This window comes from Colletes latitarsis, chromosome 11 (assembly GCF_051014445.1).
Source record: "Colletes latitarsis isolate SP2378_abdomen chromosome 11, iyColLati1, whole genome shotgun sequence".
Classification (NCBI taxonomy): domain Eukaryota; kingdom Metazoa; phylum Arthropoda; class Insecta; order Hymenoptera; family Colletidae; genus Colletes; species Colletes latitarsis.
In genome coordinates this window covers 18,014,558-18,034,185 of record NC_135144.1, presented here as the reverse complement: position 1 = coordinate 18,034,185, position 19,628 = coordinate 18,014,558, and the positions used below count along the sequence as shown (strand labels likewise).

The window sequence follows — 19,628 nt, the reverse complement described above, 5'->3', positions numbered from 1 at the left end:
TTTTCGGGGGGAAAAAAAATATTTCAAATCGTGCTGGAAAAATTATTTCCAATTGCGGGGGTTAATTACAAGCATTTTTTGCCATTACACATACCCCCGAAATCCTACCCACTTTCGAGAAAAAAATTCGAGAAGATGTGAAATTTTTCAACAAAATTAAAAAATTTTAAATCGTTCTAAAAAAATTATCTTTGATTGCAGGGACCAATTATAATAATTTTTGGTCAATAGACATACCTTCGAAATCCTAACCATTTTCGAGAAAAAAATTCCTTACCGAAAATGCCTGACCATACTTTGATATGTTTCCCTGAAATTTTTCGGGGGGAAAAAAAATATTTCAAATTGTTCTGGAAAAATTATTTCCAATTGCAGGGGTTAATTACAAGTATTTTTTGCCATTACACATACCCCCGAAATCCTACCCACTTTCGAGAAAAAAATTCAAGGTGTGAAATTTTTCGACGAAAAAAAAAAATTTCAAATCGTTTTGAAAAAATTATTTTCGATTGCGGGGGTCAGTTGCAATCATTTTTGGTCATTACACACACCCCCGAAATCTTGCGCATTTTCGAGAAAAAAATTCAGAACGAGCGGAACTTTAAACTTTAATAGCTTTTTAACAAAGCTTCCATCAACAAATTGTTATTCTTTATTTTCGTCTTATTTTGGCCTCTAGAATCCCCCATTAAAATTTTTCCCAGGTGTGGCCGAATACCCTGTATGTAAAACACTGTATAAACCGAGACCAGAATATAGAAATAGCACGTGGCTATGACAGAGAATTAAGGATATTAAAAAGCTAGTATTAATTAGAGTGGCAAGTGTTGATTCAATTAAGGCAATGAGTTTTTCACAAAGTAACGAGTTTGAGGTCCCTGGTGAATCCCACGCGGTCTCCTGAGGCCATACTTCCCCAACAGGTGTGCCGCGAGAACATTTGTAATAAACTAATGAAAAGACTGTATTTACAACATGTAAATTAAACGCGAAACGATACGGATATTAGCACGATAATTAAGCGTTCTCTCTAACCTTCTCTAAGCACACGACAATGTAATAAAAGTTGAGATGCACTGGTCCAAGAGTTAAACTAGAATCTAGGGGGGTAACAGCCCCATCGTATTATCGATCGAGCCAAAGAAAGAGGGTGGAATTCTAAATGCAATTCCATAGGTGTGAAACGAGGCATCGTTCCATTTTAATCGCTGTGTGGGTGTGTGTGAGACGCAGGTGAGGCAGCACGACGTACCAGCGGGAAAACACGCCTTAATTTCGGTGAAACAGCCCCGGGGGCAATTGGTGGCCATAAGGGTACGGCCAGCCACCCAAGTGGAATCCTCCCCACGCGAGCTCCGGCTGTGGAAAGACTGCGACGTGGTTCAGGTACGTAAAAAGTCGACGTGAAAATTGGATTAACCGGTATAAATTGGAGACAGCCGCGGAAACGGCCGAACGTGACCGTCCTACCGATAAAACAGGGCACGCCCGTTAATACTTTGCATGGTAATTTCGGGTCAGCCCCGCCCGGGCGCTTCTTAAATCATCGAATCCTCCCGCGACTCGCAAATTTCCCGATCCGCACGCACCGCAACTAAATTCGAATCGGGGGATGAAACCCTCGCGTCGAGTGGGCTAGCTTGATAAGGGCGATTTATTGGCTGACTATGGGAACCCCCTCCTCAACGCTAGTTAACATGGATAATGTGGGGAATGTATTGGGCGGGGGTGTTTGCGGAGCTACGGGGAAATTTGCTAGAGCCTGCAAATCGGAAATACCCAGCCTCGTAACGTCCGCCATGTTTTCAATATGTCGGTGGGGGTTGAAACACCTTATCTAGCGTTTAAGATCAAAGTAACCTTAAAAATAATTGTCTCCTTCTAAAACATTATTATATCATCGTGATTTATAATTGTTAACGTAAATAAAAATGGGGAACGAATTTTGAAGAAAAACCGACAGGGGGCAAGTGAACCAATTTTTCGGCGAAAAAGAAAAAATTTCAAATCGTTCTGGAAAAATTATTTTCGTCTGTGGGGGTTAATTACAATTATCTTTGGCGAACAGACCTACCCCCGAAATCCTTATCCACCGTCGAGAAAAATTTCTCGAAACATTCTCCGTCCCATTTTCTCTTATATTAATTTCTGTAACCTGTTGGTAATGTTGCGTGTGACGCTTGTATACCTCGTTTGTGAGCCGATTAACCGGCCAGCGATCGATAGAGCATCACTTCATACGGCGCTCTACTTCAAATTTACGATTGGCCGGTAGTTTCTGTTTCGTTTCGCGCGGCGTGGAAATTAGAAAGAGGATTTTGCATTTCCCGCAGGATTACGTGACGGTGTACGACGGATACACGACCAGGGATCCGGTGATACTGAAATTCTGCGGGGGCGGAGAACCGGTGCCGGAGGCCACCAGCAGCGGAACGGAGATCCTCGTCGAGTTCACTACGTCTCCTTACGGCACGTTTCTGCACCCCACGCCTCCGCACTCACTCCACGGCTTTCAATTAGAAGTGCAAGTACGTGGTAATTCTCTTCAAACATTCAGAGGGAGAAAGAGAGCCGGAACAGCATGCTTTACGCCTTCCAGGGTAAAGTACGGCCTGTTCATGGATCGCATTTAAATGGATAGCCCGAGTCCTGCCGCCATTTTTCAGCACGAACTCGCCCCGGTAACCGTAACAGCTCCGCGGCGAAAATTTCCCTTCGTACGAGAAATTTCGCAATCACGGCGTTCAACTAGGTTCTCTCCGGCCGTCTTTTTCCATTAATGTTCCCCCGACGTTTTCGCGAATAATTTCCCGAAAATATAAATCACAGAGGATAGTTGTCCCGACGTCTATTCTCTCGCTGTCTCCTTTCGATTCTATTAATGTTTCCTGGCCGCTCGCGCGAATTACAAACGGGGACAAAAGTAAGTGGACAGACAGTGGAAGGAACTAGCCACGAGTGGTTGCGTGTTTCCATTAAACGCAATTTATTTCTATAAAAATGAAATTCTTTATCACATAACCTGTGTACCGTACTGATAATAAATTTATACTAAACCACAGACGAGGTATACGAGTAGACCTTTCACCTTATGGACTTTCGTGGCCCAATCTGACTGCCATACCGACCTGAAAATTCGGAGGTGATTTTAGCGTACATTTCTCATGAATGGCGGTCAGTTGAGAAACTATTTATTGAATTAGTATTGATAGGCAAACAGCTGTAGTGTTGCGTAAATACATGTGAGTTGACTATGGAAGAGATTAAAATTCATTTCTGAATCTCTTGCTAACGTTGCGATACGAAAATGGTAATGGGATTTCGAGACCCCATAAAAATGGGCCGAAAAAATACATTGGGTGAAAGATCTACTCGTATACCTCGTCTCTGACAATACTTTAGAATTTTTGATGAATCAATGAGAATCGAAACTAATCTAGCAAAGAAGCTCTATATTTATGATGACCCATGCAAAGCGGATCGCAGCCAATTTGCTAATATTATTTAGTTTTTAATTAATAATTGCATTACCCAGCTAAGAGTATTACGATTATTAATTAAACGCTAAATAATATTACCCAGGTCTCACCACGTGGAGGTTACTGCGAATGGAGACCCACCCTAACCGATTCCCAACCATCCTCCACTAATAAAGATCTTCTGTGACCAACGATCATTGGTCGAAGAAGAAACAAACGAAAGTGCAACTAATGAAAGATGCACAACCAACGAAGAGAGTTAAAAGAGTTTTCAAAAGAATTTGTCTCCAAATAAAAATAACCTGCCTAACTATTATTATATCAAGAAACAATTCTAAATTCGCAGCCATTAGCTCGGTGTCACCCACGAAGAATAACTTTTCCATCGTGAGTGACACCGATTACCAGGTCTCACCACGAGGAGGTTGCTGCGAGTGGAGACCCGAAGGGAGGTAGATGGAATCCAAGTTCCATCGATCTCCCTTTTACATCCTTAGAAACTAGATTAGTCATGCCAAGTAATTATTTTGTTTAAAAGAGGGACGAAGCTAAATCGTGGGCGACGCGACGCGATACGACGCGATGCACCATGCAATAGTGCAAGGAACGAGAGACGCGAACCGAATAGCGAGGTCAAAAGGGCCAGCTCGTTGCCTCTTGGCAAGTCCGATCGAAGGGGAAGGGAATCGACGCACCCGACACAGAGGTTCCCCATTTCTCCCACGCATCCTGTTGGGAGCCAACTGGACCCAACTCGGGATGACTGACAGAGAGAGGGAGCGTGTGTCGGGGCTACCGTAGACAGGAACAGTCCCTGATCCCCTCTGCGGCCGAAATACCCTTTCCCTTGGATCGTCTCGCTAGAGGACGGCAACTGACCCTTCGGACCAGCTAATCGGCCGATCACTTGCTTTCTACATGGAAGCAGTGGTGATCGGAGGGGACCGGAGACGAGTGAAAGAGAAGCTACTTGTTACATAATTACTTGGCAGGACACGCGGCTACACTAGGGACTTAAGACTAAATACCAAGTAATTATTTTGTTTAAAAAGAGATGAAGCTAAATTGTTGGAGACGCGACGCGACGCGATGCTGAACCGTGCAGCAGATCTTCGGATCGAATCGACACTGCCCTTGGTAGATTGATTTCTATTTCTAGAAATCGACCTATCATTGGCAGGCGACTAGATCTTTCGGACAAACTGGACGGCCGATCACATGTTTCGTCCGACGAAACAGTGGTGACCGAAGCAAGAAACGAGATAACGAGTCGAGAGAAGCTACTTGTTAAATAATTACTTGGCAATATTGGGAGACGCATACAATAGGGACTTAAAATTAACGTCGAAGCTCAAGTCTAGTCAAGTTGAAGCTAAAATTCGGACGATTGAAGGAAACAAAGTTCCTTGATTTAGTTGTACCAAGCAATTATGTGGTTAAAAAGAGGGATGAAGCTAAATCGTGGGATACGCGACGCGATGTGACGCGATGCTGAACCGTGCAGCGGATCCGAGGATCGAACCTACTGCCGTTGCTAACTCGATCTCAACAAGAAAACAGAGAACTGCAACCCCGAATCGAGGTCTCCATTTCTCCAACGCAACCCGCCGGGAGCCCGAAGGACCCGACTTAGGTTGTCTGACAAAGAGAGAGTACCTGAGACGAGGTCGACTTCCGCTGGAAGGTATGCGTTTCCGCAGAATACGGAAACTCCACACCTTCCAGCGAAGTGCCGTTTTCCCTCAATCGAGCTTACCAAGGGAAGGCGATCAGATCTTTCGGACCAGATACACGGCCGATCACATGTTTCAATCGATGAAACAGCGGTGACCGAAGCTAGGAACGAGGGAACGAGAAAACGAGAAGCTACTTATTGAATAATTGCTTGGTAAAACGCGAAAATATGTAGAATAAAGAAATCTTCGACGTTAATTTTAAGATTCGCGACGAAGCTTAAATCTAATCGACTTAGAATTAAATGTCCCTCGGCGGTTGTGGCGTCTTACTTCGATGTCCCTGCGAATAATCTGAAACTAAAATTGATACGAATATTAGTGACATACGAAAGGGAATTTAATAAACACCATGCAAATTAGACAAAGCGATGGAATAATTAGTCGTGCTGATGTACCTAAAAGTGAGAATCTATAAGATTCTCGATGCTAGACCTACCTAAGGAAATGTACAAAATTTACACATGTTAGGAACAAAGTATTCTACCTATACTTGCGTAACGAGAGTATAAAGTCGAAGTAAAATAGCGAATGATTACAAAAATTGCCCGAAGAACCATACAAACTTCAAAGATGAACAGAAACAAAGATTGAAAATCCAACGCAGAATTGAAAATCCAACGATGAAATCAAAGAATGAAAATACCCAAGAATCAAACAAAATATCTTAGCGAAATAGAATAAGAATAAAAATCTTATTCTAATTAGTGACATCGAAATTCATAAAATAATATACAAACAAAATACATAAAATAATATGGAAACAAAAATGGTACATGATCCAACACAATTATGTCAATTCAAAAAATAAAGCAGAAGTAGAAATAGAGGAGGAACACATAATAACCAGATAAAACCGGACAGTAAAACAACACCGAATTATGACCAAACAAATAAAATAAACCGGTCAATTTTGTGATAATAATATAAATAAGTAAAGTGGGCTTACTACTTGTTGAGCATTAGTTACCATTACCAAGGAAGCAGCACCAGAGGTCCAGCTGTAACATAAGAAACGATTCGTAATTTAGCAAAAGCGTTAGACAGTTCCATAACGTTGAATTGGTATCAAACGAAAAAATAGAAGTGGGGAGAGCAATTTTAAATAGTTCTTACCAGTGGTCATCACGGTCCGGCACTGGTCAGTAGTGGTCAGTAGTCGGATCTGCACTGGTCAGTAGTGGTCAGTCCTGGTCAGTTCTGGTCACTCCTGGTCAGCCCTGGTCACTCCTGGTCACTCCTGGTCCCCAGTGGTCAGCGCCCCACGAATGGCCTGGCGTAGGCCCGCGAGACCCGTTCCCCCTGGATGCTCCAGGGGTACTGAAGAATTTGTCCAGCGGTAGTCTTCGAGTGGGGAAGTCGAAGAGTGGGGAGACAGTGTCAACGTGTGAAGAGTTAAGAACCGCTTGGTCTAGAGAACAACACTATTTCGATTGGTCCCACCTCTTGACCATTTCTAGATCTCCACTGGACCTTCGCTGACCTTGATGTCAACCTCACTGTTGACCGCCAGTGACCATAAGTTAGTCATTGTTGAAGATTAAAGCCTTCTTACGAGGATCCCCTTACAATTTGATGCACAATCTTTTTAACATTTTGTTCCACTTTGAAGGAGTATATCTCATGTTATAAGACACTCATGGTACAGCGCTTCTTTATCCTCTCCCTTTCTTATCTTACCGACCGATTTTTACACGATGTGGTCACCGTTTCTCTCGTAGTGGTCCTTTTTTCATTTCCCGCTAGAGTCGATCCTAATCTCAATTCTTTTGGCGTACCTTTTATGTCTCTTCTCCTAGCTTCGCCAATAATTTTCTGTCGATCACGAAAGAAGAAAATGGTTGGATTCCAGGTGAGGTTCGTCGACGTGGACTCGCCGACATACACGAAAAACAAGCACTGCGAGTTCTGGCTGCAGGGCAGTGGGGGCGGAGTGCTCTCTTCGCCCAGCCACACGCTGCCCCGAAACAGCACCTGCCTGTACCATCTTCGTGGCGCGGGCCCCACGTTGCCCAGCCCGACGCCACCGCGACCTTTACCGAAATTCCCTGAACAGAGGCCTGGGACCGTGTGGAGGAGGCCAGCGGCGAAACCGGCACAGCCGCAGTTTCGCGTTTGGCTCTCCATTCTCAAGTTCCACGTGGGCACCAGCTTGTCCAGCACCAACGAGGACTGCTCGACGACCCTGATGGTGTGGGACGGTGAAATGATGCCGCTGGCCGAGTGCAACGACCAGGCCTGGTCCGTAACCCCCTTTGATTAATTCCTACCAAACAGACGCCCCCCCTCGAGTTTCCCCATTGTCGTTTCTTAAATAGACAACTCGAGACTTCGAAGATTCATATTCTCTTGGTTTTTATCTCAAAGAATAATTTGTCCCCAGTTTATAATAATTCTGGAAATATCACTCTGGTTAGGTATTTAGATTAGGAATTTTGATTAGGAATATTTCGTTTTTTTAATTTTGAGGGGACGATGCGTGACAAATGTGTTTCTGTAACAGCGAGAAGGAGCACCAGCAACACGGGAAGAGGGTGGTCGAGGCCTCGCGGCCATTGGTCGCCCGACCGTCTGGAAACACCACCCTCCTGGCACGCTATTGTAAGGACAAGGTTCCGAGGACCTGCGACCACGCGATCCTGCAGAACACCAGCCGTCCCTGTTCCCTGGGGGAGAGCTTCGTTTCCAGCGGGAACAGTCTAACCATCGAGATGCGAATGATCGAGTCCACGGCTCTCAGGCGAGTGGAACTCGGTCGCTAGACAGAAAACTGGTTTCCGTTTCGATCACCGACCCCCTCGAACGCGCTTTTCGCGCCATTTTACCCGCGGTTTTTATGACGAAACGTGCATTGTCCCTCCTGAGGATTCACCTTGAACTCTGTCTAAAAAAATTTGTATTCGTGAGAATATCGTCGATCGTACAATAATAAATCGTTTCGTTCCGCGAAGAATCGAACGCAGGAATTTCTCGCGAACTTTACGTGTGTTTCCGTCCGAAAGTAATACAGAGAACTCGGGAGGGAACGAAGAATTGCTATGTTTTTCGCGCACGCTGCATCGCATTGTTGACAACATGGTTCGCGTAATCGATGGATCGACCGATTTATCGCGATTCTTTACGAATTGAAATGTCGTAAATCTCGCCCACGCACCGACGCAACGGTACGCAAATAAATTGTGTATTGTTTCGTGGCGGAGTTTCTGTGTGTTCGTTAACGCTACGCCATACGGGTGACCCGGGCACGGTCCTCCATCCTCGAGCATTGGTTTTCTCGTTCGAATTAATCCTCCTGTTCGGGCACGAATTATTCTGTTCGACGCGAAGCAAAACTCTCTATTGACCTCGACCTTTATATCCGACAAAATAATATTTGAAATATCTTGTATCTTCAGTTTTCAAGCGAATCGAGAGCCGAGAGTTATTCCGAAATTGCTAAACTGTATTTGGTGGTTGCGTGTAGGCGTTTGAATTTGACACCACCGTGTGTGGACAGGTTCAGGAATTCCCCAATATTTCCCTAGCCCCACAGGGGTTGCGTTGGAGTAGACGAGGTTTGAGCATCGTGGTGGCAGTTGGCTGCTCCATATCACGGGATAGAGTTTCAGCTCGTCGAGCGAGCTGCGGTTAATCAACTCTGGCACTACCTAACCATGCAGAGGCAGCAGACGTTTAGAATGGGTTCGTGGCAACCAGTGCGGATACATGGAGAATCTAGTATCGTCCTAGCAGTTCCTACTTTGTGTGGACGCCGCTGATTAGGTGTACCTCGATCCCAGACCCGAGTTTGCGCGGGGATAGTCAAGGTGGAAACGGAAGTGTTAAAGACAAATAGAGGAAACGTGTCTAGCAATTGCTTGGAAATCAACCCTTTCCGGAAACCATGTACATTTCGTAGAGATTAGGAACTTGGCCGGGAAGTTTAATTATTTATGGTCCAATCGCTTTTCTATAGACTCTCAGTTTGTAGTAAGAAGATTGCAAGGAGGTATTCTGGCTTCGACCTGCAATTTTTGTTATTTTTTAGAAAAAGAACCGTAGCTTGCTTTGTATTGGGATTTTGCAAATATATCAAGCGATATTTGAGTACATACGGTAGTTTTTTCAAGCGAAAATAACGAAAATTGTACGAGCTGTAGATTGTTAAAGAAAGTCCCTTTAAGAGGATGTCTGTTTTGTTTTAGGGTTGGCTGAAGAGCGAAGAGGATTAGAAAATTAGAAGTATGCATTACCGAGTAATCTGAAAGATGAACTAAATTGTAGAACGTTTATAGTAAGAAATTACTGGGTCACGATTAATAATAATGCCTGAAGTAAGAGTGTGGAGAGTGGGTAGAAACGTGACGGGTGTTTGACGCGGCTGGGTGTAAATGGTACCACCGAGACCCCGGGTTATTCCCCAGCCTGTCCCGGGGCTGAAAGTTCCTTTGAATATAAATTCCGACGAAATTTCCTCGCGACAGCGGCCCCGTGGAATCGATACAGAAACACGACGCCAGAATGCCAAAGGTTTTACTGACGTCGCGGCGCAATATCTGCCGTACTCGCGCGCCTTTTCTTCCGTTTCCTCTGCCTCCTGATATCGGCTACCCTAGAACTCCATTTACGCGAACCTAAACGGGGGACGAGCGGTTCACACAACCAAGCTGGAACAAACAATAGGAGCCCATGGATCATCCCGACTAGTTTTAACCTTCTGATTATTGTTATAATATAAAATCTCGTTAACTCTCACGACTGGCAGAATTTATAAAAAATTATTGTTATAGAAATTAAATAACAAATTAAATCTCCTAGGGTCTAACTAAAATTAAAACGCCTAGAATAGTTGATCACCGTTCCATAAGGATTTGTCCAGCAGCGTTGGCGAGCTTCCCCTCCCCCCGTTCGATATTTCCGTAATTATCCGAGCGGGTTGTCGACGTTCCTTCAACCCGGTCACGCTAAGGGGCAGCAAAGGGGTTATTTACATTTTATTTTTCACGGAGGCCCGAGACCGGGGCGCGTGTTCAAGCGTGATATCCGACACGAGAGCACACGGAACCGCGGATGCGTCGCACGGTCTAGTTAATCCTTCTTCCACTTGAAACAACCCCGTCCCTCTCTGCCTTTATCAACCCCTTTCAACGGATAATTTCTTGATCGTCCCTTGCGCGCTAGGAATTAATAAAACGGACGCTGCCTCGATCGAGCCAATTGCGACAAATTTATTATATATAAGTAGGCTTAAAAATTGCGAGTCCAGACCGAGGATACACACCCTCGGAGGGGCTTTATTCTGTCATCTATAGCTCGTACAGTTTTCGTTATTTTTGCTTGTAAAAAATACCGTATATGCTCCGAACGTTGGTAAATATATGTACAAAATCTCAATGCAAAATATTGTACGGTTCTCTTTTAAAAAATAACAAAACCCGAATAGGTAATCGCCCGTTGGGTAATTGTAATGTTGAATATTGCCAATGTTTAATGGACGAGGAACCGTGGATTTCAAGCGGGCAACAATGTAGATGTATTTGGGGCAGCGAAATAACTCGTTCCTCGCGCCGGACCGGCTAACGAGTTGCGGAATGACACTGAACGATGACCGTGGAATCTGTCTCTGTCCCGCAGGCCGGTGGATTTCCGCGCCCTGTACGAGTTCGTCGATCTCCATCAGGACGGGGATCCATACGGGAGCGGACCCTGCTCGAGGATCTTCTACAGCCGCAACAGGGATCATTACCCCGATCGTAGGTTCCAGGCGCCTCGCGAAATTTTCCTTTACGGCCGCGGCGGAGCGAAAAATATAAGGTGAGAGAGAAACCTCCCTTACGGCTGTACTCTTATCGGCCACCGACGATAAGGGTTGTTTACACGCCTGCTGTTTAACAAAACTCGCGAACCAAACGATTTCCAGTGGACTCGACACCGTCCATTGTCACAGTAACTTTCAACCCTTCGATGAGTCGCACTTCAGACTTTTCAAAATCATTATTTTGTTACGTTTATAAAAACATAATCCATTCGCCGGTTCGTGGCAATCGACACCGCGAAAGAGAAATATTTTTATGGCAAAGGAATAAGATCGATCGTGAATAATGGTAGGGGAAGAGAAAAAGAAATTTCATCGACCGGAAAACGACTCGATGGAGGTCGTCGGGGTGGATCGAGGCGATTCAGAAGTCGCGTCCGCTTGAAACGGCGAGGCCTCTAAGAAAATAAAGACCGACCTAACGGGGGCAAACTCTTTCTCCTCCCGCGCCCGGTGCCCTTTTATGCACGAGCGATTTCGCGATTTCGAGTGAGACGCGCGTCAGCAACGCATCCCTTTGTTCAACCTGCAAAGCGATAACGCCCCGTAAACAGTCTCTTTGTGTGTACGTCGTCGCGAAAGTGCGCGTTTTTTCTTTTTTTTTTTTTTTTAACTCTCTCTATTCCACAATCGCCCCTCCCCCCTAACAGACAAAAATGAACCGCTGTAGACGGAATCGTATATTTTATACACAGGGTGCATCGTCTACATTTTCATTAAAAATTTCAATCCACAGGAAATAATAATTTTATCGCAAAAATATTCCGCGTGTAATTTTTTTTCATCGCCTCGAATCAATCATTACGTAGTAAATGATACAAAGTCATGTTGTCGAGGAAAAATCGTTGCCAAAATCCCCCGATTGTCCGAGATGCGTCGCGAATGGTCGCTTTAAAGTAACCGTGCTCTGTAGTGTCCGATAGACGGCATATTTAACGCGCGAATTGGACCGTTAAAGCCTGAAAAAGAGCTGCCACGACGGCCATGTTGGAATAAAAGCATCGTGTCCTGTAGGATTAGTGTTAATTGGAAACGGTTCGGGGTAAACGGGAAACGGGGGTGGGCACCACGCGTCCGCTTAGGAGGCACCATAATCCGGTGTCGTAGGGACGCGTTAGGCGAAGTGGCAAAGCGAGGCGAGAGACCAGACGAACCGATTTCCCTGATGGTCTGACATCGAAATCGCTTTGGCTGGTCGCTGATTAACGAACCGGCGGTCGTTCGATGCGCCTTGCGTAATATCCTCGGTGCGGGTATCGATCGGCGGTGCGATTCCTTTGCGCGACCGGCCAGCCATGTAGATTCGATTAAGTCCTGAAAGTGCAGCCCAGAACGGATTTTCCAGCTGCATGTACCGATTCGAAGGCGAGCACGACGAGATCGTCAAGCTGAGGTTCAACAAGCTGTTCAACGGGAACCGAAGCTGCCGCAGCGTTTCCAGCCAGGACTTCCATCGACTGATCTGCGTGGGCTCCGACAACTTTTCTGTGAAGGTACGCGAACCGATTTCTGCAAATAATTTAAGAGATTAGGAAGTTAGGGGAATTTTTAATACGAATTCCCCACGAATAAAAGCGCGTAGAGGGCGCCACGCGATTGTCCGACTGACAAGGGACCATCATGAGGTGTAAATCTCCAATTTGGATGAAACTTCGCAATTATGTAGTTCTCATAAATCTATTAGACACGTATTTTTTTGTAGCTGCTAATATTCACTTTAAGGGGTTGAAATCAGTCCTCAAAGTTCGGGGTTCAAAACATACTTTGTTGAATATCTCGGAAACTATTAGAGATAGGGCTGTGCCTCAAATGGGTGAAATTTATGTTTTTAAACGGCGAATTTGATGGTGTAAAGAGATTTGCAAAACTTTTGTTTGTTTAAACAATATGTTTAAAAATAGCACATTTTTTTATTTTTCTCGTTGGATATTAATGATTTTTTTTTCTCCATTTGTACAGAGAAACTACACATCCATGTACAAAATACGGATAAATTGGAATTTTGATTTTTTCACGATAAAGAAAGATTTTATATTTGTAATTGTTTTCGTATTTCGTGTTGTACGAAGTATCAGATCGCAAACAGGGTGTTCGGCCACCTCTGGGAAAAATTTTAATGGGAGATTCTAGAGGCCAAAATAAGACGAAAATCAAGAATACCAATTTGTTGATGGAGGCTTTGTTAAAAAGTTATTAACATTTAAAGTTCCGACCGTACTGAATTTTTTTCACGAAAATGCGCAAGATTTCGGGGGTATGTCTGTTGACCAAAAATGATTGTAATTGACCCCCGCAACCGAAAATAATTTTTTCAGAATTAATTAAAAATTTTTTTTTTCGTCGAAGAATTTAGGCACCTACCCCCTGTCGATTTTTCTTAAAAATTCCTTTTTCATTTTTAGTAATTTTGTTTGACGCCCTACAGAAAAGTTGTCTAATACTTTTTTGTAGGTACCCATGAGCTCTACTTCAGAAAAAAGTTTCATTGAAATATATTCACTATTATAGGAGTTATGGCTGTTTGAAAATTGGACCATTTTTATAGGGTTTTTCTCATTTTACGGAGTGAAGAACCAACTTTTCGAATATTTTTAGAATTTCTACATATTCTACACTAAAATACGCGTAGTTTGCTTTTTTAAACATTAAAATCGTCCAATCCGTTCAGAAGTTATGACGTTTTAAAGATTCGCATGTAAATTCGGGCAGACATTATATTTTCGGTAAGGAATTTTTTTCTCGAAACTGAGTAGATTTTCGGGGGTATGTATAATGACCAAAAATGCTTGCACTTGACCCCTGTAACTAAATATAATTTTTCCAAGACGATTCGAAAGTTTTTTTTTTCACCCAAAACTTTCAGCACTTGCTCGAATTTTTTTCTTGAAAATGCGTAGTATTTCGGGGGTATGTGTAATGACTAAAAATGATTATAATTGGCCCCCGAAACCGAAAATAATTTTTTCAGAATTAATTAAAAATTTTTTTTTCGTCGGAAAATTTAGGCACCTACCCTTGGTCGATTTTTCTTAAAAATTCGTTTCTTATTTTTAGTAATTTCGTTTGACGTCCTACAGAAAAGTTGTCTAATACTTTTTTGTAGGTATCTATGGGCTCTACTTCAGAAAAAAGTTTCATTGAAATATATTCACTATTATAGGAGTTATGACTGTTTGAAAATTGAATCATTTTTATGGGGTTTTTCTCATTTTGCGGGGTCAAGGACCAACTTTTCGAATATTTTTGCGATTTGTACATATTCTCCACCAAAATACGCGTAGTTTGCTTTTTTAAACATTAAAATCGTCCAATCCGTTCAGAAGTTATGACGTTTTAAAGATTCGCATGAAAATTCAGGCAGACATTTCTGGCCTGAAATTATATTTTCGGTAAGGAATTTTTTTCTCGAAAATGGTTAGAATTTTGAGGGTATGTCTATTGACCAAAAATTAGTATAATTGGTCCCTGCAATCAAAAATAATTTTTTTAGAACGATTTAAAATTTTTCGGATTCAAATCGGATTGAAAAATGGCACAGGACTTTTCGGTTCCACATTCGGATCTGAAATATCCTGCACACGAGGATACGATCATTTGTCGTGGATATTTAGAAATAGTAAAGCAAATTTGAAGGCAGTGTATTTCGAAAAATCTTGGCTTTTCTATTTTTGTTCGTTAGATGTTGTATCAAATGTGGAAACGAATTCCTCCAAATAATAAAATCATTTTAGCTTTGGAGTCTCTCAAAAAATTTGGTCCATTCTACAATAGAGTATTTTGTGGCATATTGAGCATGCGTGGGTTGATACTGGCCGTGGTAATGTTGCCCTGAACGGTACACAATTCATAACTATGTAGAATCGCCGGTGAATGTACACAGTTGCTAAATTAGCCGGTAGATGTGCAAATAATATTCAAATTACGGAATATACACCGAATATACACCGCACGCAATCCCTTAAAAATCACGAATGCATAGATATATGATATTCTATGGAATATATTCGGTAAAAAAATATATCCATTAACAGATTTTGTGAAAGCAATCCGATAAATTCGAGAGCCATGAAATTCTGTGGATTCCCCTGCAACCGAGCCTTTTGTTACGAAACACGCTTTGTACAAAGACATACCTTCGCCAAATATAATTGGAGAATCGATATAATCGTCGATGAAAATAAATAAAGTTTCAAAAACAAAGAATATTTCGAACATACTTTGGCTAATTGGCGTGATGTGTAAATTCATCGAATATTCCCCGCAATCCCTTAATTTTATACATTCACGATAACGTTAATACCAAATTGGTAATACTCATACTCGTTTTTATGTTTTAATAAACATTTGAATTCGACTATAGAACCGAGCAAATATCGATTGATAAATAAATATTATTATTTATACGCATGCACGTTCTCGATGGTTAAATCGGTAATTTTCGGATGTATAATATAAATATGTATACATATCGTCAAACTTTATCGGCGATTAACGAATGAAAATTGAAAACATATTTGTAAATCCCTTAAATTAGATTAGGATATTGTAGGCTAAAATTGATCAGGTGCATTCAACTTGTTTATAGGTGTTGGACCAACCGTGGCCGAACGCACCTCCGGTTCAACGCGACTGTTTCTGTTCGAACCGTTCCCTGCCAATGAACGTTAAATCGACGTCGAACATCGTCGAGGTCCACTTCACGGTACAGTCCATGGACGCTCTCGATGACTACAATAACCTGTTCTTCGAGGGCAGCTGGGACTTCGTCAAGAGCACTCCCTGCCTGCAGAAACGCAGAGTGAGGGGACCGTCGGGGGAAATCAAGTACAAGTCGTTCGACATGGACGAGGACGAGGTAGAGGCACCATTTTGATAACACCAAGTGCCATAGTGCAGAGGAAAAAAAATACAATTTACCGATTAGTCCTATAATAACAGCACATCTTTATTTGACTGACACCAAATATGAATTTGGGTAGCAGTAAATGTTATTACACCTGTGGCCTTACCTCCCATACTCGCCACCGATCCCTTCATTGCTATATACAGGGTGGGGCAGTAACTATTAGCACCTCAGATATCTTGGAAACTATAAGTTTCACAGAAATGTTTGCTAAAGTAAATTGCACAGTACGAAGGGCGCTATTGGGTGGCGATAATAGTTTTTTTGCAGGTGGAGGTACTTCGGACATTTCAAGGTCACATCCATTTTTTTAAATGGATCGGTATGTTTTTGCTTCCGTATCACGATAGAGGATCTTAAAACGAGTTCAACGACCTATTACACAAGGTCATTGAAGGTCATAGAAAGTAGAGAAAGGCGATAATACTTATGGTTTTGGTAGTAAATGAAACATACGTATTGTCAACAGTAGAGGAATGCGTAATGCTTACCGTTTACTTCACTGAGAATAAACACTGCTTGAAGGACACTTTAATAGTTTGCAGAGTAAGATAAACATCATAAGATTAGTATCGATAAATCGGTCAATCCGGCACGATGTATCCGTTTGAAGAGCAGGTTGATACGCTTCTTATTTATGGCGAATGCCAACAAAATTCTGTAAGGGCGAAAAACTTGTATGCTGAACGATATCCACATCGGTCTCAGCCTTCGCGTCAAACATTTAAAAATGTGTATGATAAACTTAGGCAAACCGGTAGTTTAAGTGTTCGTAAAAGTGAACGCCAGAAACGAGTAATTAACGAAGAAATGGAAATCGGTGTGCTCGCTAGTGTGTCTAGAAATTCTCATATTAGTTCGCGACAAATTGAACGCGAATCTGGCATTAGTAGGAGGAGCGTACTTCGCATTTTGCACCGTCACAAATTTCATCCGTATCACGTTACTCTTCACCAAGAATTGCATGGGAACGACTTCATGAATCGCGTTGAGTTTTGTCGATGGGCTATACGTCAGATTCAAAACAATGAGCTTTTTTTTAATACCGTCTTATTTACTGATAAAGCAACATTCACAAATCACGGGAATGTTAATTTGCATAACATGCATTTATGGGCAGCGGAAAATCCACATTGGCTGCGACAGGTTGAACATCAAAAACAATGGTCTGTGAATGTATGGTGCGGTATCATAGATGATTAAATTATTGGACCTTATTTTATCAATGGAAATTTGAATGGCAACGTCTATGCTAATTTTATTAAGGATACATTGGGTCTTTTGCTAGAAGAGTTACCTTTATTTACACAACAAACCATGTGGTATCAACATGATGGATGCCCAACACATTATTCATCGATTGCGCGAAGGGAACTCGATGAAAAATTTCGAAATCGTTGGATTGGACGCGGCGGTTCAATATCGTGGCCAGTTCGTTCACCAGACATAACACCTTTAGATTTCTTTCTGTGGGGAACACTGAAAGAGAAAGTGTACAAAGAAGTACCAACTACATCTCACGATATGCAACAGCGAATTATTGCAGCCTGTGCATCAATAAGTTCTGACGCTGTAAGACTTGCAAGTCAATCAATCGTAAAAAGAATCCAACGATGCATTGACAGTGATGGTCATCATTTCGAACACCGACTATAAACGTATGTTTCATTTACTACCAAAACCGTAAGTATTATCGCCTTTCTCTACTTTCTATGACCTTCAATGACCTTGTGTAATAGGTCGCTGAACTCGTTTTAAGATCCTCTATCGTGATACGGAAGCAAAAACATACCGATCCATTTAAAAAAATGGACGTGACCTTGAAATGTCCGAAGTACCTCCACCTGCAAAAAAACTATTATCGCCACCCAATAGCGCCCTTCGTACTGTGCAATTTACTTTAGCAAACATTTCTGTGAAACTTATAGTTTCCAAGATATCTGAGGTGCTAATAGTTACTGCCCCATCCTGTATACACTCCTCAACCTCCACTGTACCCAGGCTCTGGGCAAAATGCTCCCCTCTTATTTTCTTTTCTACTCTCTTACGACCTTTGTTGATTTCCCACGCACACTGTACAGTAATTGTATAGTAAATTAAGAAAGGAATTATTGCCTGCAATGGGATTAACATTAAAAACTTTGATATATTTTATATTCAGACCTAAGGATTGTATTAGAATCTTAGGAACTCTCGATCTATTTTCAGAAAAACTGTGAGAAACACCCGTGGCTGATCGACCCGGGTCCTAACCAGTACCTCTACGTGAAGACGCAGGGGACGGTAATGTCGAACACAAGCAAATGCACGACAAAGAACCGGATCGTGGTGCACACCGGAGGCGCGATCCACGTTTCCGTGTGCCCGAAACCGCCATCGGAGTCGAGGCACCATGTGGTGGAGGTGTTCAGCGACGGCTGGGCCGTCAGCAGCAACGCCATGATCCTGGCGCCGGGTCAGGACCCCCTCAGGACCATCGCCGTGGAGTTCATTGTCAAGGAACCGGACGATTACTACACGGTCACATGGCTCGAGCTCACCAGAAGGTACTTTAGAAAGCTCCAAAGCGATATTAGGAAACATTTACAAAATTAATTGTCTGTATAGAGACGGTCACACGATAATTGGGTCACTTGCCCCCTAGAGTTGGGGTGGCGTTTAAAAATGAGGAAAGTCTGACTAGAAATTGCGTCTGCAGGCCCTCGGTGACGTCGACGGCCGGCCTGCAAATGTCTCGGGACTGCGAGCAGCGTTGTCCGGAGCTCGACGCCTGCATAAACGCGTCTCTATGGTGCGATGGCGTCTCCCACTGCCCGTCGGGCTACGACGAGGCTCTGACGCACTGCTCCGTGCTCCTCCAGCTGCCCCCGCTTCATCTCGGTCTCGGAATCCTCGCCATAGTCACGATCCTAGGCGTGATAGTGTTCGTGATCTGGCGGATCTGCAGGCAACGGGCAAACCGCTCGATATCCCAGCACAGGCTGAAGAGCATCTCCTCGGTGACGGCGATCATCGACGGGAAGGAAGTGATCTGTTGACACAGCGACAGTTCTGTGCGATACGTCGAGGTAGACCGCGTGACCACCGTGTGACGATCACCGTGGTCGGTCATGCTAGCTGGTCGCCGTGGACTCAGGCTCCGGTTGGCGTCCTCCTGAACGGGACGCCCCCGCGGCGACCACCGCCTCCACGTAACGCGCAGAACTGCCATTCTACAAGAATACGCCGCTCGAGCGGCGAACTCCGCTCTAACCGATCGTTCGCTGCTCGATCACTCGGACAAGATTATCCCGGTTTCTTCTACCGCGAGGGGATCGACGATTTTCGGTGACTTCTCGGACCTCTTGCTCCGTCGGGACTCCCCCTGTCGGGAGAACCGAGGTTCTAAGGGAATTTCCATAGAATTCGTAGAAATTCCTAGAATTCTAGAATACCCTAGAACACTTGGCCATTTTGCTTTTGTGCCTGTTCGCCACGGGCCCGAATATTCTTTGAGACCCGTCGATACTAGATTCACCGGCATCGATTAATACAGATTTTCTATCGAAATTCTTCTTGACGGTTACATTAAAATACGATGTTTCTTTTAATTAGGACATATTGTTGCGCCGGAGAGTATTGCTCGTCGATCGCCTCATATTATAACACAATTAAAATAGCACAACTAATGCAAACTAAGAACTTTATTAACAAGAGTGCTTTTCGATACGTTTGTTCGC

General features: G+C 43.3%; 1 protein-coding gene across 1 annotated transcript in view; it reads left to right on the top strand.

The window, feature by feature from the left end:
- The window catches only part of LOC143348518 (uncharacterized), a 192,448-nt gene extending 172,928 nt beyond the window's left edge, over positions 1 to 19,520 (top strand). Inside the window, exons 9-17 of the mRNA XM_076778805.1 lie at positions 1,234 to 1,386; positions 2,334 to 2,528; positions 7,065 to 7,453; positions 7,716 to 7,952; positions 10,826 to 11,005; positions 12,352 to 12,499; positions 15,592 to 15,861; positions 18,118 to 18,455; positions 18,608 to 19,520. Coding sequence (XP_076634920.1) covers positions 1,234 to 1,386; positions 2,334 to 2,528; positions 7,065 to 7,453; positions 7,716 to 7,952; positions 10,826 to 11,005; positions 12,352 to 12,499; positions 15,592 to 15,861; positions 18,118 to 18,455; positions 18,608 to 18,947 — 2,250 coding nt within the window. The 3' untranslated portion in view covers positions 18,948 to 19,520. The remainder of the gene's footprint in view (positions 1 to 1,233; positions 1,387 to 2,333; positions 2,529 to 7,064; positions 7,454 to 7,715; positions 7,953 to 10,825; positions 11,006 to 12,351; positions 12,500 to 15,591; positions 15,862 to 18,117; positions 18,456 to 18,607) is intronic.
- The last annotated feature ends 108 nt before the right edge of the window (positions 19,521 to 19,628 follow it).